Source organism: Amia ocellicauda, chromosome 12 (assembly GCF_036373705.1).
Source record: "Amia ocellicauda isolate fAmiCal2 chromosome 12, fAmiCal2.hap1, whole genome shotgun sequence".
In the NCBI taxonomy this organism is placed as follows: domain Eukaryota; kingdom Metazoa; phylum Chordata; class Actinopteri; order Amiiformes; family Amiidae; genus Amia; species Amia ocellicauda.
Window position 1 is genome coordinate 28,839,897 of NC_089861.1, and position 26,754 is coordinate 28,866,650.

The window sequence follows — 26,754 nt, forward strand, 5'->3', positions numbered from 1 at the left end:
GATGTGACGCTTTGGCGCCCTCTGCTGCTGAAAGACAGGGTGACAGGGTAATACGACAGAGTATACATCTGTTTTATATTGGAATGAAGGTGTATGCTGTATTAGCTCATCACAGAGCACTGAAGGTTGATGAACACAGCTCCGCACGGATCGAGCTTTCCAAATCGGCCTGCTGGCTTACTGTGTCCCGATTCCCACAGGCATACTTTCAAGAGAATATTGTTCTCCTGTAAAAGCGACAGTCAATAGTCTATATTGTATGCTCATAGCACCACCAGCCCACGTCTGTCAGAGTCAGAAAGTAATGTGTGTATTAATTTAAGAAATGTATAATTATTATAATTATTATAATTATAATTATTATTATTATTATAATTATTATTATTATTATTATTATTATTTAGCAAATTGTTACAAAATTTCATATAATTTTTAATTCCCATTTATACAACTGGGCTTGTTGAACCCTAGGTAAGGTACCTTATTTAAGGGTACAACAGCAGTATCCCAAGCAGTATGTACATACATACAAAAGGAATGTAGTTGTTATTGTGGTGGTGGTTGGAGTAATATACGCAGAAAGAGAAAGCTTTAAGGTGACTTAACGGGTTATTGATTTGCCCATTTCACTCTCGTGACAGACCTACAGCCTTAGCCACAAACCGTAGCTGTAACTCTTATATGGGCCAGGAATGTGTTTCTGGGGGGGGGGGGGGGGCGCAAGAGGTGGTACCTGCATTTAATGGATTGACAGACGAAATAGTTACAGGGGACATGTCACATAGCTGTATATTAATCACTTGTTACATGTATAACAACCCTCTCCCCATGGATAAATCTAACTGCCATGTATTCAGTGAAGAGGTGTGGAAGAGGGAGGCTACAGTCTGAAGACTAAACAGCGACACCTGTTGCAGCCGATCATTAAACCGCAGCCGAAAACCAAGATTAGACTGTCAATCTTAAAGGTATGCATACAAGCAAGGAGTGCCTAGGGGGGGTTGTCCCATCTCTTATCTACTTGGTGACGTCACTCATCCCATCCAGCGCTGTGTACTTTTTGGAGAATCACATCGATCCACAGTAAGGGCTCTAACAGATACAGCATTCATTGTTGATTTCTAAAGCACATTATTTTTACGACTCTAATTGTCTAACCCTGGAAGCAGGTGATCTTGTGGGAATGAAGTAGGACGACGCGTAAAGGAAAAGGACAAGAAAGTAACAGCCCCACGTATCAGAGCTTCATTTCGACGAGTCCCCTCCTCGCTCTGCGCATTTGCTGAAAAGGGATTTACAACTGGACGAGCTGAATCGGTGTTTATTCCGTTACTATTCAACTGAGATTTGTGGCACTCAATAGGGACCACTAACCGTGGATATTTACCCAAACCTCAGTCTTTCTTGTTTTTCCCTGGGGTGCATACACCTGGAAATTGGAGTATTGCAAGAGGTAAGCTACTCAAAAAGTTCAGTAGCTAAAATGTGATTAGGAGAAGTAACTATACATTATTTGAAAAACGATTTAATTTGTTGTTAGAAGTTATTTATTTCTCAGACATTTTGGAAATTAAGATTTGTATTGTTACTTTGAGACGATATTTATCTGTGTGTGTAGTTTATGGAGTATTGTGTAGGCCTTTGTCGATTTTCACTCTGGTGGCATAACAGTGTTTTTAAAAAAAATTGACAAGAGAATATATCAAAATAATTATAATGGAGGTTGTTATAAACGTATAATGGTGGTGATATCCAGGTTTATTTATTTTTACACGTTGCTGAAAACAAAAGACAATCCAGTTTCCAGATACCTAAATTGATATAAGGGAAACATATAGTTTCTTATGATTTGTTTTAATAATAATAATAATAATAATAATAATAATAATAATAATAATAATAACACGTAACAAATGTAGGCCTAATCAATATGGGTGAGGACTCGATCAAGTGCGGCTTCAGTCCATGCGTTCCTAATAGATCTCAACGCACGAACGTTTATTGAACTTTTTGTTTTACCCTTTAATTCCCGGGTCCCTCGTTATCGCCATTGATGGTTGTGATTTATAATCAATATTTATTGTAATTATGTATTTGTCTTTGTCTTTGTTGTGACAGGGTTTCAAACATAACGCACAGGCCACGCATTCGCCTCCCTGGACGACATTTACAGTAAACTTTCCTTGAAGGGGAGTTGGGTCGGGGGTGGGGGGGTATCCAGTGTAGTTCAATCGGGTGGATTATTAACTCCCCGACAGATGCCAGAGAAGAAGGAAGGTGAGTGTACTAACGAAAATTCATTTTTTTGAAAGCATCGGGCTGTCTGGCGAGAGATTAAAAATTAACAGGGGCATTGCAAAGTCTGCTACTAACCTGAGCACTTGGCGGGCTCTGTCTCGAAAACGTCACAGTTATTTATAGACAGTCATTGGTTCTAGAACACAGCGACACCGAACTGAACTATTTGGTAATAAACTATTTGGTAATAAACTGTGAACGTGTTTGTTTGCTTTCTTGCCTTTTCCATATCCCCAACTTAGAAAGTTGTTTTTTATGTTATTGGCCTTATCCATTGTTGCACAATTGATGTAGAATTGACCCATTATCGCTTTACGCCATGTCTTAAATTCGTTTGACCGAAACTGTAGGTACTTTTTTTCCCTGACAAATAATGGTATAATGCTGATCGTTAATGTCACTAAAACCCTGAACAGTCTTGTTTTGGAGAAATGCATCTTGTACAGAAGAGAGAGCTGGCGTTTCTTGTGCTGATGACGGCGTGAGTTTGTCACCACAATAATAGTTGTAGCTACTGTGTTCTTTTAAACAATTCTGGTTCTATCATCAAACTTTGGTGATTGCGAGTATTTAGTGTAAGACGAGCTTTGACGTTGAGTAAAGATCCAGTAATGCCTTGGCATGTCTTTGACTCTGTGCTACAGTAAGGCCAACTTCCAGAATATGGGCTATCCAGCCCATTTCTATCTGGTCCTCTCTACTTGCTTCCTGCCATTTTTTAACATAGTTCAAACTTTCCCATGGTGGGTATACATGCAAAAGAGCAATAATGTATTTGTGATTTACTTAAACATCCCTGGGAGTCCCTGAACCATTAATAATATTGGACCCTGGAGCATTTAGCAAGCAGAGAATGCAGACAGGTGGCCAACCGTGGTCCTGAAGAGCAACAGCTTTGAGCATCCACTGGAAAATGTCCCCAAAAGTGGTTTAGCAAGTGAGACATGTGGCACAATCAGAAGTGAATTGGAAGGATGCAGACAAAGTGTTTTGAGTTTAAGTTCCACTTGATCTCTTAATTTCTTCTATAAAACATTAAATGCTGAATACCAAACTGCTGATTTAGAGGTGACCTATAATGAATGCTGAATTATGAGACCTCCAGGGTAAAAGGCAGCCTATCTACTTCTTTATAGGGGTTCTAGTTATAGTATGCCAAGCAAGACCTTAAATAAATATCTGCAAATACAGCTTAGCTCACCATGTAAAACAAGTCTACAGATTTCTGGTCCTTCGGGATGCGTAGATGTCTTGTGTGGAAGGACACAGGATCACTTTGCCTGAGAGGTTTAAACAGCCAAGTGCTGGCTCGGGCATTTGCAAATGGCCACCCTCTTCATGTCAACAGTGAGATAGTGACGCTGGGCACTGTTTCACGTTGTACTCTGTGTCACGTTTACCAGGCAGCTTCGCTCTATAAACAGTGAACGCATCATCAGTGAAGAGGAGCGCTCTTTGAAACCTCCTAAGAAAGTAACGGCCTGTCCGGTATTTTTGTCTGTTGCGGCCCTTCCATATTTCACATCTACCCAGTTTTTTTGGCGATTCTTAAGTATTCCCCAAGCCAAGAGACATTTCTCATCAGATGTTCCCTAGTACTGAGAATTGGAATTGTAAATTGACAAAACAAAAATCAAAAGGGCTAGCACTAACACACTCAGTATCTGGTAATTTCAGGCCCTGGTTGTTGAGTACTTATTTATACTTTTAACCAGATTTAGGCACATCAGCAGTCTTTGTTTGGGAAGCAGGTATTTCAATGACCTTTGACTATTAATTGAGGGGGGATTGTTTTTGGGATCTGTATCTAAAACTCATCCTTGCTTTGAAGTTTCATCTTCTGAAAAGTATATTCCAATTCACAAGGAAATTGTGAGTTTGTGTGTGTTCTGTGTGTTTGTTTTCAATCAACTCTATAGCAGTGATTCTTACCCCATTTTGGCTCCTGAGTTTGTTCCAACTGATCTCTCCGGTATTTAATTGAAACCTGAACTGAACTAAAAATGTACCTAATTTGATTTTTAAAGTTTAGTTTACAAAACGTTTAAGAACTCCAGTGCCCCATATTACTTTATATTTCACCCAAAACTGTTTAAAATAATTTTAAAGCTCTGCTTAGCCAAATTATTATTTCAGTTAAGGGAAGATTGTTCAGGGAAGTAGTTCCCTGAACTAGTAGTAGTAGAAGGAAGGGTTCTTAGCTGAGTTGAGATACAGAGTAGCTGAACAGTGGGGCCCGGGGACCAGGGCTGAGAGCCACTGCTTTACAGTACAGTCTGGAATGTTCATCCCCGAGTTGCTGTATTTTTAGGTGAATCGCAGACACTGGTTAATGGGTTAAGCCCAATGATCGGCAACGTGTCCGTAAAAAAAAAAGAAAAAAGAGGTCCGTTGTAATGTATAAAATAAAATAACGCAACTTGCAAACTGTCGAGAAAATTATGTTTAACCTATGAAACCTAATATGATGATTGCGAGGCAAAGGGGTTCAGTTTGGCTTCCTTCTCACCGTAGACCAATGACGTCAAGTTTTTTTCAACTACAAAACATGGCGTCGAATTCAAAGGAAAGCTTGTTCAACCCAGCTTGGGAAAGGGAATTTTTTATTTTCGAAAGACCCACAGATTGTTTTATGGATTGTTCACGATAAATAATAAAACAGTCAACTGTAGTCCGTGACAACGTTGAAAAACTGTACAAGAAAATGTCTAAGAGTAATACTTGTAACATGTCAAGCACAGAGAAGGATCGATTAATTAGGGATGTCAAAGCCAAAAGGGGAAGCCAAGTAAATGTAATGAAGTTTCTTAACCAGGATTGCAAACTCACTTTGGTGAAGCCAATAATCATAATAATAATAATAATAATACATGCTATTCCTGACGGTGATGAGAAAGATTTGATGTTAAATGATATATCGCCGCAATTACTTCAGAAGTCAAGCTTTCATATCAGGTGATTCATTCAGATTTAGAATGCCTTTATTCTTCGTATTATGCATTTGTTTGGCAGGGGCTTTTAAGGTGACTGACAAGAATACAATATAATAACATATAACTGATGAATAAATAACAACATTATTACATATTCCAACACAGGTGTTGACGGAGAGATGCCTAGAGCACAACTGGAGTACAATGGAGAAAGGGTGCAATGCAGTACAATGCATAAAGTGCCAGCTCTCCAGATACAAGATGTGTAGGCAAAGCTACCAGTCTGTATCATCATAGAGCAGGGGTTTTCAAACCGGTCCTGGAGTACCCCCTGCCCTGCTGGTTTTTGTTCTGAGGTCTTACTTGGTTAATTGAATCCTTAATTTACCTAACAAACCAATATACCATCCAATTAAGTAATTAAGACCTAGGTTGGAACAAAAACCAGCAGGGCAGGGGGTACTCCAGGACCGGTTTGAAAACCCTTGGCATTGGGGGTAGTGCAAGCATACAGGAAGTCAGAGGTTAAGCAGAAGATTCATGAGGTGTACAATCACAGACCTTATCTCACTTCATGGGCTTATTTATTAACAGAGCAGGTGTGAACTGGGTTAATAAAAGAAACAGAATTGCTTTATGGCTCTGTGCGGCGCATGTGTGGGTTGTACAGGTATGCCTCATAACCACAAACTTGACTGTGATAAGAACAATTGGTGATGAGGGACAAGAATTATGATAGTCTCAGCTTCCGGTGAGGTTTAGTATCTCTGTTCCTTCAAATGGGTGCCCTTGGAAGATATTCTCAGTCATTCACTCACACAGCTTAACCAATATAATATTACACCTGATCATTGTGGAAAGTCAACAGTATAAATTGATTTTTATGCCTTTATTTTTCTTTTAAACATGACTGAATTGGTGCTCTCCAAGCCTTGAGACCACTGCACTGGAGCTCTACAGATGCTTGATGTCCTCTTGAGTGAGTTACTGGTATAAACTGTACTGAATTTCCTTGAGAAATGTGGAGCAGTCAGTGACTGTGCAGCAGCAACAGGGCAGTCCAGTCCGGTCAGTGACTCTGCAGCAGGACAGTCCAGTCCAGTCCAGTCAGTGACTCTGCAGCAGTGCAGTCCAGTCCAGTGTTTAGTACATAATTTTGGATAAAGGCAACTATGGACTGACCAATTGTGATTTTCATTATGATTTAATAACATTTAAGATACATTTTCACATTAAATTATGAAATAAAACATGCAGGTAGACTGGTTGAACAGGGCCTGTGTGGCTAGATGAACTGTAATTATATTCAACAGATGTGGAGATTCATTGGATCGCATATGTAAAAGAATGCAAGAAATCTCGCCTCAGTTGCTGACTTGTCACTGTCATACACTACATGCTGTTAAGTCACAATAAAAAGAAGGGGATTTTGTAAAGATGTAAATTAGGGTGAGAAACAAACTAATTTTTATGGATGATTGTGTGCTGTTGGTAGAAGATATTAAATTGAAGGTACAAGTGTTTCGCCTAACAGTAGCTTCATAAAATGGGCTGCACTCCTGTGGAATTGTTTCCGATTTTCATCACTTGGAAGAATTGGCGGCTTGTATTATTTAGTTTTTCGATGGTTAATGAATGAATAATTAAATAAATATTAAAGGCTTAACAGATACTATTCCCAAACTTGTGTTTGTGAACTGTTTCCCATAGGATTGTGCAATGTCACTCATTATTGTCTACAGGCCGACACAGCAGCAACCCTATATCACGGCATTGCTGAATGGACTTTGACTCGTGGCATAATTCAGTATAGCAGTGGTGCAGATTGAACTCCCCTCCAGGTATTAGTCAAGCCCCACTCCCAAAATGAAAGTAAATGCAACTGGATCAGGTCACACTATCATTAAAGAATAGGATGGAAATGTTGTTTGTTTCCATTGTGCTGGTTGTTATTATTATTAGCAGATGCACTTACCCAGAGCAACTTACAGTTTTCACAAGAAACATTTAAAAGCATATCAGGTGCAGTAAATAGAATCAGTGCAAAATACAATTAGCACATCCTAGTACAGAGAAGCTAACAAGTGAAGAAAGAATAGAGTTAAATCCTGATATGTAGTAAAGGGTAGAGTTGGCATAGGAGAAATTAGGAAGGGGAGCGGAGAAGGTGCAAAGTTAGTCTTCTGGTGCAGGAGGACTGGAGTGGTCTGGAGGCAGTGTAGGGAGAGATGAGTCTGTAGGTGTACAGGTGCAGTCTGGTGCAGAGGCAACGGTAGGTAAGAACCAGAGATCCAATTAGTTAATCTCACGTAACAATGTTCAAGTTCTGAGATTTATAATTTTTTGAATGATTGTTGGGGAAACTTAAATATAATCATTCATGTGAGGATGTGATTTCACTGTGATTTATTCAAGTTATTTTATCAATTTGTCACTGCTTATATGTATAACAAAACCAAACCAGGGTACAATTTTGATAATATTAATGAACACCACTATTGGCTTTGATAGCAGGGTCTTCACACAACAGGAAAATAGAAAATAGGAATTCAATCATGTCGTTTACTATCTTATCGTTGTTTTGGAGGATGCGTCATTGACCTGTTGACCTACAGAGTTGATTAAATGTTAAAATATAATCAATGGGCATGTGAGCATCAGAACTGGACCATGGAGCAATGGAAGAAGGTGACCTGGTCTGATGAATCACGAGTTCAAGGTGTTGACTTGTCCTCCAAATTCCTCAGATCTCAATCCAATCGAGCATCTGTGGGATGTGCTGGACAAACAAGTCCGATCCATGGAGGCCCCACCTCGCAACTTACAGGACTTAAAGGATCTGCTGCTAACATCTTGGTGCCAGATACCACAGCACTAGACTAGACTAGGTCTAGTGGAGTCCATGCCTCAACGGGTCAGGGCTGTTTTGGTGGCAAAAGGGGGACCTACACAATATTAGGCAGGTGGTCATAATGTTATGGCTGATCTGTGTATAAAGAAAATGAATACCTGCCTTTTGAAGAAGCAGAGATTGAGACAACTGGACGTTTCTGCAGACCGTGTATAATAATGTAGAGAAGCTGAAATTTTGTGGATGGTACGACTGTAACAGTTCCTAATTAGCACAAGAACAGGCTTATTTTCACATCCCAAAATCAATACCAGTATTAAATACATGCACAAGTTTTAGTGTTATAAATGAGTGTTCATGTATTTCTCATTCGTCTTTGTTTTAAGTAATGCCTAAAATAAAGCCACACGGAAGCTGCCTGGGGCCCCCCGGCAGTGTGTCACTTTAGACTGGTTTCAGTACAGCTCTGGCTTCACAATAGCAGCTTTTGTTACATGATAGCAGTCGACTTTCGGAAAGCACATTAAACGCTGTCAGGAAATCGGCTAACTGGAGCTGGACATGACCTGGGGAGTGTGCGTGGAATAATAACCTGTTTCACCATGATGTCCTCCTCCCTGCCTGTCCCTTCTGTGGATATAGAACACAAGGAACTATAACACCTTAAGCATTGGAGTGTAACATTAAGCAGAGAGACAGCCAGAACAGTGGGAACAGTAGAAGAGGATTTGGCCGCATCAGGCTCTTGAATACTGTACTCTTCCAGAGTGTTTTCCGGTTGTCCCAATTTTAAGAGCTAAAGACCTGCATTGAACTGCATTGATTGTTAACCATAGAATTTTCACCCTCTTTCACTCTGTGTGTTTTAATTTTACCTGAGCTCTGTGGGTTTGTTTCTGCTTGAGGTCTATGATCGGGGGTGTCGGATAATAATAATAATGTAATTAAAGTGCCTTTGAATCCCTCGACCTCAGTGATGCACAAGTCATGAGAATAAGTCCACAGTGACCTACTTAGTGTTTTCTAATGGGAAGGTTAGATGGCCATGATGGTGAGATGGTTAATTGATTGTACTTGAAAAATGTAGCTTTATTTTTGTTTTTTGGAATGTAAGTTTTTACCACTCAGAAGAGGTAATCGAAACCCAGATGATTGGAGCTACTGTTGTGCTCTGATTCAGTAAAGGCATTTGAACATTACAGATATCTTAAAAAGGAAACAAAGACTGTTCTGTTAGGAGAAAGGGGGTAAAGCATGTCAGGGTGGAAGGAGGCACTATCTGAGAACTTGTTATAAGAATGGTTACATCGCTCATTTGGTTACTAATAGCTTATGGATACATTTATTTCCTCCATCCAGTTTTTTGTTTTGTTTTAAGGATCTGCTGCAACAACATGGCAGGGGAGCTCTGGTTTTGACACCCTCTGTTCTCCACTTTTGACTAATCCCGTCTCTGCCAGATGACCTAAGTGAGAAGTGAGTTTTATAGGGGCACCTGCAATTTAGTCAGTACAACGGAATTCAGAGTCATCCGATTAAAAAAAAAAAAAAAAAAAGACCATAGTTGAAATTAAGAAAATTGGGTTAGGTATAGTTCCACAGTAATTAGTCTCAGTATTTGGTGCATACCTATCAAGTTTGAGATTTGAATCTGCCCCACTCCCTCTCAGATCCGCTACACTGGACAAAGAGCCTGTTGTCTGTATGATTGTGTAGGTGGGAGGGATTCTCGGATCTCAGATTCACAAAACAAGTCTTAAAATGGAATATTTTTGACTGATCCAAGGTTCCTAAATATTTCAAACCTATTTTAAATCCAGATTTATTTAAGGTCTAAAATCTTTAAACAAGTCCAGGATGGCAGCTATTTAAAATACAAAGAAAGAAAATTGACTGAGGGTATTTAATCTTATTTTTAAAGTATTGTTTCCATTCCCAAGACAAAACCCTTGATGATCAAGAGAAAAAATACAATTTTGAGTGCATGCATGGATCATTTAGGGTAAAACAAATATATTGCACAAAATGGTTCTCGTAACTTCTTTATGTATTACTGTGGCTTTCATTAACAAAACCTTCATAAAGGATTTGTAAATACACAGAAAGGGAACACAGTTAACCTTAATTCACAGTGCTTTTGCTTTGTCGCCATTTAAACCTGCCGTTCACTTGTGGCTCTGGATGGATCTCGTGCTGGACCTTCATGTTTCCTGTTGAACACTCCACGCACCTCATAATGTGTCACAGTCCCGCGTAAATGCCTGCTGCATCAGTGTTTTTGAATCTGGGTCATCTTGGGTGAAAGAGAATATGGTTGTTGTTCTGGGAATGAAAGCAGTTGAGATAATACCCAGGGGGGGAGATGTCTGACAGTGCCTGTTTGTCCACACAGGGAGTAGCTCCTCCATTTAAAAACTCTTAAGGGTGTCTGCCAGGCTTCACAGTGTGAGTCGGGGGCGGGTGGCTGTCTCTTTAAGTGTCTCGGACACAAACTCGTGCTGCCTCTACAGCTCAGTGGCCTGTTCGGTTAATAATCAAACTGGAGCTCCACTGCAGCATGGAAGTATTTTGGCTAACTTGGTATTTCAACATGCACTTAGGATCCGGTCTGTGTGTGTAAATGTGAGTTTCTGGAGGGCACCAGTGTGTTCTGCCTTTTGCTCCAACACAAATATTCCAGGTCCTCAATGGAGCTGATCAGCTGTTAAAATGGTAGAATGTATTATTGTTCTATGGGCTGAAGTGCCACCTTAAGTCATTGGGCCATCAAATGTAAAGGAAAACTTCAAAACAATGGTATGTATGTCTAATTGGTAAAGTAAACTGAGCAGCTGAGAGGTCTAGTTAGAATGAAAGTAAGAAGATACACTGCTCTGTTTGAACAAATTATCACTCTACATTAGAAACCATGTGGTTTAGTCTAACGATTCTTATTGCTGATTCCAAGGTATTGTACACCAGTTTTGATTATCACTCGTAATGTAGTGGATGCCAATTTGAAATGCAGAGTCAGTCTGTGTTCTTGATGGCAGTTCTAGTCTGCTTTGAGGCATGTTGCAGCTTTGTGGAGGTTTGGGGCCCTAAGTATTTAGGGTCATTTTTGCAGACTACCTGAAATAGTCATTAGTTCAAATCCAGTACTACTGGTGTTTAGTGTTTAGGTGTTTGGTGTTTAGTACTGCCCAAGTTGTTTGCTGTCTTCAGCCTAATCAACCTTTTTTCAGCTGGGAGTTTCTCGGCCCCAGTGTTGAGTTGCTGTATTACACAACGAGAACCTCTGGGCTACAATATGCAGCTGTGGTGCAGGTAATGATGTCTGTGTTTCACCTGACCCTGGAAGTAGTTTCTCCGTGTCAAAGGTCAAACAGGATGCCAAGACAGGATGCACAGGATGCTGCAGTTTAATTGACCAAGCACTGATTTTAATAAGTCGTCTCTCATTTTAAAAGCTTAATTTGATGGGTGTGTTGTTCCCATGCTTGTTTGGATGCATTTTCAGGGGTTTTCTTGAGTGCATAGCCAGGTTTGATGCACATACAACAAGGAGAGACAGCTCAGGAGTGGGCACTCTGGACAGAACAGTTATGTGCTTAATAAGTGGCACAAGCCCTTTCTTGAATTTGACTTCTGCCCGTTACTGAGAAAAACACACATGGGCAGGGTTAAGAAATACAACAGTGGACAAACATAGTGATGGGGGTGGGGTGGGGTGAGGAGACATTGTGGTGGGAGATGAGAAGATAAGACCCGCCCAAAAGGAGAGGAGCTCCATTCTGCCTTTTTATGCACATTTGGTTACTTAACGGCTTCGAAGACCTTATTAGGTCATAGATGTTTTTCAAAGAACTTGTTCATGTCTATTAAACACATGAAAGAAATAACAGAAATACCAGGTTCCCATTACTTCTCTTTCTTTGCACTGAGCAATTTACTTACACAAGCCTGTTTACATTTAGTTATTTAGCCACCCATTTAGTTATCGCTATGGTGAGTCTATTGCTTGTGGAGTTGTGCATCCGTCTCCGCTGCAAATTATCTAGTGTGGTCTGCCTTTGGCGAGGGGGAGGAGAGCTCTCTGCATCAGTTGTATGCTTCGCCATCAAGTGATATTTTAAACTCGACATGCTGCAGTGATAACTTAATTCACATCGACAATAAATGCAGACAACTTTTGTCTTGTCGACAGAACCATCAGACATCGTTTTGTATATGAATTTTCCGTTCAGAAGACCTTTTTCTTTCTCCATTTCTGTTTGCTGCTGTATCCTTTCCTGTCTATGGCTCGCTATGGCTGCATCTCCATTTCTCCAACTACGGGCTAGGCCATGGGTCAAACAAAATGCGCGCTGCATTAATCGCGTGTTAATAAAATTAGTTCCATTAAAATGAATTTGCGTTAATGCGTTATTGACACGTTAATTTTGACAGCCCTAATTTAAACACATATCCAGGGCCAGGATATTTTATAAGATACTGTACCATGAATCAAATCCACTTTTAGACCATCAACTGTAAAATACCTTGCAATATCTTGTTTAAATATATCAAATAGAAAAATTAATCAGACTAAGTAATTGAGGACTCGGTTGGAACGAAAACCAGCATACACATGGCCCTCCAGGAATTGAGTTTGAGACCCCTGATCTAGACCCACCACCTTCCCCTGGGCCCGCCTATGTCCAACAACATGCCCATGAAGTTCAAAGGGTTTCAGTATGATTTCAGCTCAAGGGAAACGGGATATGGCACAGATTAATTTTGATATTAAATGTTGATATTAAGTGAATTTTATCAACATGTAATTATTAGGAATACATTATTTTAAGAGATGAAAGTCTCAAAGTGGTAAATTGATTGATTTGAGTTTGACTGAAATTGTTAAAGCTATAAGTAATGGCCTCCTCTTCCCTGCATTGTGTATGGCAGGCAGCTCTGGAGTGCGCTGTCTCACCCCTGCCAAGATGGCAGCCATCACTCTGAGTGTCCTGCTGCTGCTGGGGGGGATCGGAGCTGCTGTATGGGCTTTAGGTGAGGAAGACGCAAGCTAGACTACACTGGAGCACTAGTAGTGCCCGGTTACAGATGGTCAGAACTGTTGTTATTGCATTGCTCACTGGTTATTTAGTCTAGTTTCAGTGGCTCTCAAACGTATTTACTCCCCTTGGACTTTTCCACATTTAATTGTGTTACCGCCAAAAATCAGAATGAGTTTTTGCCACTGATCAACACATAAAATTTCCATAATGTCAAAGTGAAAATTATAATCTGCAAATTGTTCTAAATTAAATACAAATACAAAACAGAAACTTATCACACCCTTTGCTATGACACACCTGATTGAGCTGTGGCGAAACCCATTGTCTTTACAAGTAACATAATTAGTTGAATGGAGTCCACCTCCATTTCACGTGATTTCAGGTTAAATACAGCTGTCTCTGGGAGGTCCCACAGTTGTTTACATAATGAAGACGAAGGAACATTCAAATCAAATCCAGAATAAGATTCTTCAAAAGCACAAATAGGATAGGAGTAGGATATATAGTAGGATATAAGAATGTTTCCAATTCATTGAATATCCACCGGAGCACAGTAAAGTTCATTATTAAGAAATTGAGAGAATATGGCACAATTGTGAATCTGCCTAAATCAGGCTGTCCTCAAAACTGAGTATCCGGGTGAGAAGGGTACTAGTCAGGGAGGCCACCAAGAGGCCTATGGCAACTCTAAAGGAGTTTGTCTTCCATGGTTGAGCTGGGAGACATTGTGCATACTGCAACAATAGCCAGGGTGCTTCACAAAAGTGGCCTTTAAAAACTCACATCAAATCTTGGCTAGAGTTTTCCAGAAGGCATGTGGGAGACTGAAACCAAGTGGAGGAAGATTCCATGGTCAGATGAGAATATAGCTGGCGCAAGCCTAACACCGCACATCATCCTGAGAACACCTTCCCTACCGTGAAGCATGGTGGTGGCAGCATCATGCTATGGGGGTGCTTATCTGCGTCAGGGCCTGGAAACCTTGTAAAGATGCAGCAAAGTACAGAGAAATCCTGGAAGAAAACTAGCTGACGTTTACAAGAGACCTGGGACTTGGGAGAAGATTCATCTTCCAGCAGGACAATGATCCCAAACAAAAGGTCAATGTCCTGGAGTGGCCCCGTCAAAGCCTCAATCCAATTGAAAATATGTGGAATGAGTTGATAATTTCACCAAATGTCCCCATCAAAGTTCATGGAGCTTGAGCTATTTTGCAAAGAAGAATGGGCAAACATTGTTGTGTCCAAATGTGCAAAGCTGGTAGAGACTTATCCACACTGATTACCTGGCTGTACTTGCTGCCAAAGGTGCCTCTACCAAATATTGACTGATGGGGGTGATTACTTTCAATTATTTTCTGTTTTGTATTTGTAATTAATTTAGAACATTTTGCAGATTATATTTTTGTCTGTGTTGATCAATGGCAAAAACTCCTGATTAAATCAATTCTCATTTCATGTTGTAACACAATGAAATGTGGAAAAGTCCAAGGGTGGTGAATACTTTTGAGAGCACCAGTTTGTTCAAGCTGATTGTTAATGGATAAAATATAATTATTGACTGTATCCAGTCAACTGATCATTCACATTATTGGGTTACTTAGATATTGCTCTTCTGTTTTCTGGCTGATTTTTGTGATCAATGTCTGTTTTCATGTTGATTTTGTTTTTTCATAGTAACTTTTTTGATCAAGACTGAAGACCCAGGGCTATACGATGGTAGGTACATTTACATTTGCTTTTTAAAAATGAATTATTCCTACAACTGGACTAGAAATTGTTTTACTACTACTGTGTGAACTAGCTGGCCAAGTAAATCTGTTTGTGCTGTATGGTGCACACACTCTCTCTCTCTCTTCTCAGTCCAGATCAACTCTGCAGATCTCCGGCTCTCTGTGTTTGATCGCTCAGAGGGGCGTTGGAAGTTTGTATGCTCCTCCAGCTCGGACGATTCCATCGCTAAAATCAGCTGTGAAGAGATGGGCTTTGTCAGGTACAGCTCTGGCCTTACATGCGGTGCATCTCATGATAGTCTCGTAATACAATGCACAGATTAACCTCACAGATGGGCCTGCAACTTTGTTGCCCTGACCATAAAACACTTAATTGTGCAAACTCACCCAGTAGTCATCTAACATGCATACACAAATTGCTCCTGAGAGCAGAATGCCACTTTCAGTGATGGGCATTAAATTCCTGTCTATCAATCAAAACCACCTAATCTCAGGACTCGGGTCAGATCTCTATTCATAAGCCTCTCTCTCTCACTCTCTCCCCGCCTCCCTCCCCTCATCTCGCACACCAGGATGTTGTCATTCTCTGTCAACCCTGTTAACCCCGCTAGTGGCAACACTTCCGAGGGCTTCTTCTGTGTGGATGAAAAGCAGCTTGAGTTTGGAAAAAAGCTCAAGGAGGTCCTTTCTGCATGGTAAGACATCAGTACTGAAGAGCCGTAGAAATCCGGAGAGAGAGAGATGTTTCCAAGAAAAGGTTTTTATTACATGCAGCTGCAAGGAAGAGGTTCAAGAGGTGATCTCAAGAACAGTCTTAGAGAAGTTACAAACTACAGGCACTTTTCTGCAGACCAGACAGGAGAGAAAGATAACAGGCACACATGTCTGTCCCGTGATGAGTGCAAGTTCGGTTTCTGCCTGGGAAAACCCATATATGGTTAAACCGGGGAAAATTAAAGCATATTTAATGTTTAATATAAGGGGGGGTTTGTACGATGTATCATGCCCAAATTGCTGGAGAAAACTGGTTCTTATCAGACTCTGTTCTTCTATGGATCAGGATATAGCACAAAACCATAGCACAGTGAGACAGTGAGATGGTGACCTTGTTTACACAGACACACAGGGAAAGAAATGCAGTTCATCAGTATGAAATCAGCCTATGCACTAAGGGTCTTCCTGCCCTAGTTCCTGGAAAGCTATAGCAAAGAACAGTGTTGGAGGGAGGGTATCCATCCATGGGCTTGGATAGATATAGTACAGTACAGCAGGAGTCTGCTGCCTTAGTGCTGAAGAGCTGCAGTACAGGGTCATCTGGTTTTCCTTCCAACTAAGCACCCACAGAATTACACCAGGTGTTAGCTGAACTAGGTGTAACATAACCTTTAGCTATCTATGAGTGTGAACCTATGGCAAAGGCAACTGAGGACACTCTGCTGCTAATGTCCTACTCTTTAAACCTTATATTAAAACCAGATATATGCACAGTGTTGACTATTGATGCCAATCAGACAATCCCTTTAAAAGTAATAATAAAGTGTACTCAAATTTATTGACTGACTTTTCTGTCATAAAGGCACACTCTCAAATCTTTCCCAAATCAAAGATCAGTTATTTTGGTTATACCTTGCAAATTACTTCTGACCACTTGCAGCCCATTGCTTTTTCCTACTATTGCTGTGCCCTGCCCTTGACCTCAAGCTGAGTGGCCAGGTTGACATCCCCCCAACTCTCTCCGCGCTGTTTGTTTTTTTGGACAGAATCTGACGCTGTTTTACCCTTATCACTGAAGCAAATAACTTGTTCTTTTTACATGCTGTGTCTGTCACTGGACTTTGGCCCGAGTCACAAACATAATTACAAACTTCATGTCAGATTTGCCTACAGGGACTCCAGTTTGTGAACCTATTCAGTATCTGTTACAAACTACGCAGCCACATAGTTGAAGTGGTCCCTCTCTAGAGATCCCCCTGAGAAAATGTCGGGTGAGAATCGGTGTGTCCGTTAGCAAGGGACACTCATGGCTCCCCCCCATGAGTAGCTTTTCTGCAGTTCATAAGCGATTCCTGGCAAGTGGACAACATGGAGAAAAAGACACTGATTAACCATGCGCATGACTACATGGCTGCTCATATTTACACGTAAATACAAATTGAAAAGGAACACATAGCCACCAGTAGTAAAATGCTTGGGAGTTTTTTTCAAGTTTGGTGTGACTTATCCCCCCAAAGATACAGAACTTCATAATATACCACTGAAAAGCCATATCAGAGTCCTTGTCTGGTTTGAGTTTCTGATGTACACCAATCCCTGTTTTGCAGTAACTGTGAGAGTGGCCGGGTCCTCAGTGTCAACTGCCAAGGTAAGCATGCCTCCCACACCTCCAGGGGAACAACCACACTAACACGTACCATATGCTACACAAGACCACTGTCTCCATGAAGGAGCTCCTGTGCCATGTTTCAGTCTGATCTGTTCATGTGTGAGAAGTTAAACAAGACGGAGCGTGTTGCATGCACAAAACAACCAGGAGGAGAAGGGTTAGATATGGACTGGGAACATTTCTCCTCCCTGAAAGACTGAATAAGTGAATCCATGATGCTGGCGATTGAGTGCAGGTTGTTACTAAAAATACATTGCTCTACCTCTCTCTCTCTCTCTTTCTCTCTTGCTCATTCTTTGACTACGTTTCCTTTGGCATTGTTCTTCACTCTCTTCCCCCTTTACCTTTCATTACTTTCTCGTTCTCATTTTTTCTCCTCACTCTGCCCCCCCCACTTTGTTCTTTCCCTCACCCTTGCTGTCCAACTCTCTCTCCCTCCCTCTCTTTCATCCCTTCCCTACATCTCTTTTCTCACCCCATCCCTCTCACTTATCTCAAACCAACCCACCATCCCTCCCTTACCCCAATTCTTTCTCCCTCCCTTAACTCTGCCCCCTTCATCTTACCCCCCCATTACTCGCTTTGTATGCCCTCTTCCCTTTCTCCCTCACTCTGTCCGCCCCATCCCCCTCTCCTCCACCCCATCCCCCCTCTCTGTGCCCAGACTGCGGGCGGAGGAAGCTGACGGTGGATCGGATTGTGGGCGGTGAGGACGCCAGCCTGGGGAAGTGGCCATGGCAGGTCAGCCTGCGCTACGATGGTAGTCACCTCTGTGGAGGCTCAATTATCTCTGACCGCTGGATCATCACAGCCGCCCACTGCTTCCCTGAGTGAGTCTCCCACCAAACCAAGCTGTGTGACTGTTTCCTATTCACACCAGTGCCGAAGGCTGTACTGCAAGTCTAGCACTGTAAAACTACATCAGATCAGCTCCTTTCCAAGAAGCTGTTTTTGTAGGAGGGGGTTAGAATACAGGCAGGAAGGCTCAGCACTATTATTAACATCTTCATGGAAATCCTTCACTGAGACCTGAGCAGAACAGGGACAGTAAGACCCCAGCAGCCCTATAGGCTAATGCTCACTTCTTTCTTCTTCCTCCTCTTCCAGGAGAAACCACTTCCTCAACAGGTGGCAGGTGTACATGGGCTCCATCTACCAGAGCTCTCCCGGGCAGTTCCGCTCTGTCCAGACAGTGGTGTACCACTCGGGGTATCAGCCGTTCATCGACCCCAACGTCGACGACAATAGCAACGACATCGCTGTCCTGGCCCTCGCCGCACCCCTGCGGTTTTCAGGTAACCGCTTCAATTACCCCGCCAACTAAGCAGCTGTGCACTGTTAGTGTCGTGTGCACCGCTAGTGTCATTTGCATTGTCAGTTTTGATTGCACTTTAATAACCCTTTTCCACTGGCATATCCAACCCAACTTGTATTCAGGTTGGCGCGGTGCTGCATGTTACCCACTCGCAATTTTGTTGAATCTACCCTGAACCAGGCCGTGAATTTCCCAGTGGGAGAAACTGAATTCGTCATCACCTAGTGTCTGTCTCTATAGACAAGAAGGCAATAATTCATATTCGGTTTGTCTTTGGTTTTCGTTTCCGGTACCAAAATTACGAGAACAACCCACCTATCTTTCAGCGTCTTGCATGCGACTATCAACATCCACAGCGTGTGACGTCAATTACCTCGGATCGGATGTCAGTGTCGATTGTCATCATCTTACGACATTAATGAACACAATCAAAAGCAATTTCTTCTTCTGTTTGATCACATATTTAATTCTGCTGTACCTTAATACAGAAACTCTTGGCAACAAAAGGTTTCCTATGTCTAGAGGGACAGAAGTGACAGAAACCAGCCTGGCAGTTAAAAATAAATAAAAAAAAGCCTCAGAGAAATCCAGATATCAGTTTTCAGGGCAGCGTCTGGAACAAAGACTCCCTTTTGAAGTTGTCATAGCGGCTGTGGCATCAGCCTGGTTCCCTCTGCTGTTTGTGATGCAGAATGAGAACAAAACAAAACTGAAATGTTTAAGAGCTGCAGAGCTACAGTTGCCCACACTCACTCAAACAGGTCTCAGAGAAGCTATAGATATTATGTTCAGTGTATCGGCCATCTATGCTTTGTTATAATGGTTGTCACTTTGTTCCTTCACTCCAGACTTCATTCAGCCAGTATGTCTCCCAGCTCTCACCCAGTCCCTGGTTGATGGAAAGGTGTGCACTGTCACTGGCTGGGGCAACCTCAAATACTACGGTGAGTAACACAGATCAAAGAAACTCCAAAAGGGGGTGCAGTCATGGTGGCTGCGATAATTCAGATCCTGATATTAACCTGCTGCGGCCTACCGAAGTCGGATAGGAAATGCAATACCTTCATAAGAGCTCTCTGCAAACTCTAGACTGCCGATTCCGGCCTGGACTTCCACAATACCCTGCTTTTGATCAATATTCCTCAGCTACTAGAAAAGTACAACGACCACTATTGTCATGCCAACAAATGGAGGGATGTGGGCCCAACCCTTTGAAATGAAATGGGGGGTGAATTTATGTGTCCACTGGGGTATCTGCCCCTCATGAGGAGTCCAGCTTATCTAGGTCAAAACCAAGTTGTGGAATTTGTACCCAAATGCGGCAGGCTCTTCTTGCTTTCGATTGACCTCTTCTTAGCCCTTACTGGCCTCATTAAAAGCGTAGGTGGTTGAAGTGCACTAGCTGAACCCTTATAGGCAGGTCGTAGATTTTCCTTAATCTCTTATTGGAATCGCTCTCTCTCTGCCCCTCCCTCTCTCCTTCCAGGCCAACCCTCTGATGTCCTCCAGGAGGCCAGCATCCCTGTGATCAGTGATGGCACCTGCAACGGGGAGGACTACTACACTGGCCAGATCAGCAGCAGCATGTTCTGTGCGGGCTACCCCGAGGGGGGCATCGATGCCTGCCAGGTACCCAGAGCCACAGAACTGTGGTTTCCAAGCTTTGTGTGCAGTGTCACAACTGTTGGAGCTCTCAAGAACTGTGATCTGCCTTGGTTTACATAATAAAAAACCAGGAGTAGAACAATGACTGCCCCTGTCTTTATGGTGTCCTGGCAGTCTGAAATGGTTTTGTTTTATCCAACTACACTGAACTGAAAAACAGTATTTTATTTATCCTTCCACTGTGTCTAGGTAAATTACGAGCTGGTCTATCTGCAAATGGCAAAGCATAAATAGAGGAATAACGCACTTCAGAGTACAGAGACCTTACTGCTTCAGTGTACCCAGCATGGACTATAACGCACTGCAACGGCAAAGTGTGCTGGTGCTTCCTGCTCTTGTATCTTGTCCCAGTCCAGTGCCTTTATGTTTGTGTGAAAAGGACTCCTTGATGTTATGTGTGTTGCAGGGCGACAGCGGGGGACCATTTGTGTGTGAGGATTCCATTTCCAAGACTAGCCGCTGGCGCCTGTGCGGGGTGGTGAGCTGGGGCACTGGCTGTGCCCTGCCCCAAAAACCTGGGGTCTACACAAAGGTTACCCACTTCCTGCCCTGGATCTCGAGTGCCATGAGGGTGAGAGAATTATGTTTTTATTTATCGGGGTGACGCATTTCCTTCAGGCGCGGTGCAAGGACTACCCAGGAGACATTCTGTAAAATCTTCCACCCCCAGAGCTGGGTGTATTCTGTAGCCTAGGTCCAACTGGTCTCCAATCCTTGTGATTGGTTCCAGGTGTATCCGTGAGAACCCCACCCCCACAGGAGACGAGGCAATTCAAAATGTAGTGCTATCTCACTATTAACTATCAATTTTATCATAACCTTGACCTAGAATTCAAATTAAATTAAAGCTTTTCCCTACCTATGCATCACACGTTCCCAACTTGTATCCCGTCGTGCTCAGAGGCCACTTCTAAATAACAATGCATTGGGGTACCATGGTACCAGCATATAATTTGCCACTCGCAGGTAGGTCAAAGTTTCAACTCTATCTAGGGCTTTGTGTCTCAACGCCAGCTGAAGGGGCAGGCATGCAATAAAACTACTGTAAGGTTTCATGTTGGGCGTTTAACAGGTAGATTCTACTGCTCCCGTCCATGTGTCTGTCAGTCACACTGTTTCCATCTCTTTGCAGAACTATGACCAGATGCATGGCGTGTTCAGTATGGGCTAGCCCCTCAACCACAGGGCAACTCTCCCCGTATTGACGGCAGGGACTCAAACCACAGAAATCTCAGCCCCTCTCCCTCTCCCCTTTAACCCTTTGCTGCTCATCGGCTAATGGACAATCAGAGGAAACGGATGGGGTCTGAGAATATGGGTACACACGTCTACACACACACACCTATTGAGCAGGAAAAGGTTAAATGAAGCATTTTGAATGGGGACCTCCTCCTGTGTCCATTTCCATTCAATCTTCTTATTTTATTTTTTTAATTTTAATATTGCCATAATTGAGTCCTGCTCCACATCCTGTATTTGAAGTGCCTTGGACCTAGTGGGGGTTAATGCTGGATAATTGTGAAAAGACAAAATGTAAAGGAAGGGAGTCATGTAAAGGTGACATAAGTGTCCTGCCCCCGGTCCCTTTTTAAATGGTAAGGCTCTGTATAGCAAAATGCTCAGTCAGGTGTGGAGTTGTGTGTTTTGTCTGCACTTATTATATTTTATCTTTATGCTCCAAGTATGTATTCATGAGTGACTGAATGTTGTGTGAAGACTATCGAAGGCCACACTAATTCAGCAGACATCCGAAAGTGCTTGGGGGAGGGTAATTAGTGTTGTACCAAACTGAAAAGATGTTTGATTGCTTCAAGATTTTGACCTGGTCTCACACTAAAATAACTCCCCATTTCATTTTGCCTTCCATGTTGAGCTGTTTTTGATTTGTTGTTTTGTTGGGGAGGAGGGGCAGTTTCAGCTCTGTGTTGCATTTCATTTGCACCTGGTTCACTTAAGTCTATCAGAGCACCAACATTTTAAATACTACAAGAAACTAAATCTTGTTACAAAACACGCAGGTAAATGACAGCAAAAGTGCAGACAAAATACACCTCTGCTTTAAATTATTGCTCAAAGTTGCTCCCTGCTTGGTTTTTGGGGGGTTTATTTTGTTTGTTTGTTTTTTTGTTTGTTTTTAATAATTATTATGTAAATCACATGGTATTGTTATGAAAATGTGTTTGCTAATTGGGGAGATTGTGCCTTGTCTTGAATTGTGTCAAGTTCAGATATATATGTTGGTGTGGAGATGTCTGTGTTTGTGTTTGTGCGAATGTGTGAGAAAGGGGGCCAAATGTTGGTGCTTGAAGGTGCTTGAATGATTGTATTGTCTTCAGTTTAGGAACAAAAACACATACAAAATATCAGATTCCCTCAGCACCTTCTCCAGTAATTTCTCAAGCTAGTTTTTCATGTGCAGCACTAAACCCAAACCAATATTCCAATGCCCTGAATTTCATGGTTACAAAATCCAATAAACTATTTCTGTAATTTATATCTGTTTAATATCTCTATATATTTTTTACTATTCTCCCACTGTAGCTAGAATAAATGGTACATTTCCATTGCTTAAAAGGGTTGAGAGTTGAACTGCACATGATTAACCCTTGAGTTAATGTGACCAGTTAAAAACTCTGTAGAAGATAGTAGTGAATGAAGACAAGCAACACAGGCTAGGGAGTGAATCTTGTCTCATGCTTGTAAAGTTTCTTTCCCCTACAGACTAGTAATTAAGTAAATGTTTTGCTTTGATTTTGTTACACTCTCAAAACTGACCATAACAGAGCTCTGCAGGTTCAAGATCCAAACGGCAGGTTCTTCCTGTTGTGTTTCAATATTTAATTGAAACCCTTCTTCCGATTCATCCATTGCTGATGAATGACATCTATCACTAAGCAATATCAAATCCTCTGCTGCAAGAATCTTTGCCTTCAAGGTCCCAGAGTTTTGAAATATGATGAGTTGTATAAGTAAATCTCATTGTCTCCCATTACTGTAGCAACAGAGAGAATGGAATGTCCTTTCTGTAATGGGAGGGTGATTAGTCTATCAATAACATCCAGTGTTTGGTTATCATATTTTTGACAGTAAATGTTGTACTTTGGCCGCCTTTGCTTACTATTACTGTTGTTATCATTATTAGTTATAATGACTATGAAATGAAAACCTGAAACAATTATTCATCTGGGCAATCGTGGATGTAGGAAATGAATTATTTTAATATGAGAAATGATTGTTTTAAAGCAGTGGCCTATACCTCCTGCATTTTCTTGTTTAGTTTTTTGCCCTCATTACTCACTGCATGGATTGCTGTTATATGTCCACACTGAGTCCTGGTAGTTTTATTCTGCTTCCTCAAAGGGGAACTGATAATGAATGACAGGGCTGTTACACCTAAACTGTGCAAAACCAATGACCTTCCCCTTGGCACTTTCTGAAACAGCACTGAATGGTTGTTTTGAAGGCAATAGCAATTCACAAAGCACAACAAAGTGAAAAATGAAAAAAAAGACACAAAAAAAAAGGAAAATGCAAGCGGTCTAAACCACTCCTTTGAATCGCAAGTTTTGCACACTGGTTCTGTAGTCAATAAACCTGTATTATTCTTTCATCTTTATTTCCATGTACATATTTTAGGATGGTAGTGGACTCTTTCTTTTTGGTTTGATTTTATACTATTTTTGCTCCATCTGCATTTCTAGAAAGAAAACAAAACCGAAAACCACTAATATCACTTCAGATTGTAAACTTCATCCCCTAGTTCTAACCCTAATTTAAATTGTGGACGATCAACAGTCCTGTCCTTTTAATCCTGATGCAGTCAGGTCATAATTTGAACAGGTCATTTCCAAACTGGGCGGAAGTCCTATCTGGTATATATGCACTTTGCTTTTGCTCATTAACTCATACTTTTGCTCATCAACATATAAAATAAATATATGGTTTACAGGCTAAAATGTATTTTAAATATTTCCTGTATATTTTAAATATGCAAAATGCAAGAAATAAAAACAAATATCTGTTCAATATGGGACCAATAAGCCCCAGGAGCCGATCAAGGAGGTGCTGGCCATTGCTAAGCTCTGCTCCTCCTTTTCAAGCTCAAGATTATAGAAGCACAGAAATGACCATGAGAAAACACTCTACTTTTAAAATTTGCTTAGGTTGGATTTGATGCCTGTTTATTATGTTGAGCTGACCAGGATAGTGGGGCACTAATCTGTCTACTGCATTTGACGCTGACTGACCACACATGACCTGATGTGGTAAAATGATGAGAGACATCAGAAGCAACTGGTCAACCTCACCCTCCCATGCCCTTAATGTGTTTCATGTCCTCTGCCTGCAGGCGTCGCAGAAGTGCTCACATGCCACTTAAGCAATTAAAACTACAAATAAATTGATGATAGTTCAGCTGCTATCAAACCCACAAGATCCTGTTGGCCTTGAGGAGTAGGGGTGAATAACTGGTCCTTCAGCTCTAGTCCAGGATAGTTCTGTTTTTCATTCTTGCTCTTAGTTACACATTTGCATCGACTATTTGCTTAAGTCAGCATTAACTTGTTCTTGAAGATATTTCTAAAACCTGACAGACCGGGGATCTCCTAGACTAAGGTTAGAGACCCGGGCCCTGAAGTGCTACTAGGTCTTCAGTTTTTGTTCCAGCTGAGATTCCTTAAATGCTTCCCTGGACTATCTTCTATTGTTTTAAAAGCTGACAATCATTTAGAAGGTCCAATCAGACAATTTTAGTTTTCCAATTAAGTTTACAATTAAGTAATTCAGAACACAAACCTGCAGACAGGGTTCAGAACCACTGGTCTAGATTTTAAAGTGAAGTGTAGACAAGCTGGATTGATGTTACATAGTGTTTTAAAGAGTTCTTGGGGTGGAAAAAAATGATAAAAATTAACCAAAAAGAAATCCTCAGTAGACTTAAATTCCTGTGATTTGATTTTTTCCTTCAAATGTAATTTGTTGTTTTTTATTTTTATTATTTTTAATTGTGGACTTCATGTACCCTTTTTATTCGTATTTGTATTAATCTATAAACATTCCAATTGTTCCACTGGCTCTGTGTTCATTTCCTTAATAAGGGATCCAGAAATAGACAACTGCAGTAAATTGTGATTGGTTACAAAATGGCAGTGGTTACTGACAATCCCTTGCCAAGCAGACTATCAACACAGAAAAGAAGCAAGATTGCCTAGTAAAAGCCAGCAATCAGGAGACTTTCTGAAGATTCTCAAAAGCAATATATAATCAATCTGCATGTGATATTCATCAGAGCAACATCTGCCTTTATAGAAATCTGCCCCAACAATGTTATTGCCTTGTAATGTAATCTTTACAGAAGTGTTTGAAGCAGGGTTCCCCTCTTCCCTTCTGGTTGAGAAAGGAAAGAAGGACTATTGCTACAGCTCCTGAATCTCAGCCTCAGTAACTAATGTGTGTATTTCCCGAGAGCCAGGCCTAGGGAAATCAAATAGATGGAAAATATGAATAGTTTGGAGTCACTGACAGAGGAGCAGAAACACCTGGGTCTCCATTCTCGTTTTTGCATTCCCTAATTTAGTTGCTTTCAGGGTGTGCATTGTTTGTGCGTTTGTTGTTGTGGTGGCTTAGGGGGGTCATTTGCTATGCAAAGCGCTTCTGAGGACAAATCTCAGAGCAGGCAGGGGGAAGTCAAGGGGAATCACATGCTGTTTTTAATGACACTGATGAAACGCACCCCTCACTCAGTACAATGCCCTATTGCTCATTCACCCACAGAACAGCCAGTAGAGTCTTTGTGGATGTTGCTTCAGAGCTTTAAAAGCCATGGATCAGGCATGTTCAAACAGTTCTGTGGCCTTGGAAGGATAAAATACCCATGGCCTGTGCCTAGAAATAACAAATCATGAAAACAGAGGTGGCGGGGAATGGAGAGAGAAAACCAGTGTATCCTCTGTGACCTGCTTGATTAAAGTTCTAGGAGCCGCCCAGCCCTGCTCTGGTTGTTCTTCCTAATTTGACTTCATTCTGCTTGCAAATCGCAGCTGGATCTGTTGTTTTCCATTCAAGAGTTGAAGAGACATTGTTTTGATCCCTCTCTGCTCCGTGTCCGCACGCTCAACGCTGTTCACCTGGGGCTGGGAGGTTCGGCACTCGACCTGTGGAAGGCTGTGGCATTACTTCACCCGTTTGTCCATCTTGACACTGGTGGTGGTGGTGGTGGTGGTGGTGGTGGTTCTGGAGGGGGGTGTCTAAACGGATAGACTTTTGCAAAGGAACTTTTGAAAACGAAGAAACAGAAGTGTCCAGGCACCTCAGCCATGCAGCCTGGATTGTTCCCATTCTGGTGGGCCCTCTCTGCGGCCCTGGTCCTGCATTCCACACCATTCTCTGCTGGTAAGAACATTTTGAACATCCCTCAGTTGTTCTCGTCCACAGCTCTCCAGGCCAGCTTCTGGATAGTTGGCCATTGCAAACAAGCTCTCCATTGTAGAACTGTAGAAACATAATGGGCTCTGGGGTCTCCAGGTTAGGAGGAATCGCGTAA

The 26,754-nt window shown here is 41.7% G+C and overlaps 1 protein-coding gene across 2 annotated transcripts; it reads left to right on the forward strand.

Moving 5' to 3' along the window:
- The first annotated feature begins 964 nt into the window (after window positions 1-964).
- hpn (hepsin) lies at window positions 965-25,278 on the forward strand. Of its 2 annotated transcripts, XM_066719212.1 has the most exons (13): window positions 965-1,453; window positions 2,119-2,277; window positions 13,009-13,110; window positions 14,795-14,836; window positions 14,981-15,110; window positions 15,423-15,545; window positions 17,172-17,212; window positions 17,898-18,063; window positions 18,341-18,528; window positions 19,397-19,492; window positions 20,035-20,177; window positions 20,620-20,784; window positions 21,346-25,278. In XM_066719212.1, exons 2-13 carry the CDS (start codon window positions 2,259-2,261, stop codon window positions 21,382-21,384), a joined length of 1,254 nt encoding a protein of 417 aa, XP_066575309.1. In that variant the 5' UTR covers window positions 965-1,453; window positions 2,119-2,258; the 3' UTR covers window positions 21,385-25,278. The 2 variants fall into 2 exon arrangements, with proteins under 2 accessions (XP_066575309.1, XP_066575310.1); XM_066719213.1 differs by lacking the exons at window positions 965-1,453; window positions 2,119-2,277 and adding an exon at window positions 9,780-10,878.
- The last annotated feature ends 1,476 nt before the right edge of the window (window positions 25,279-26,754 follow it).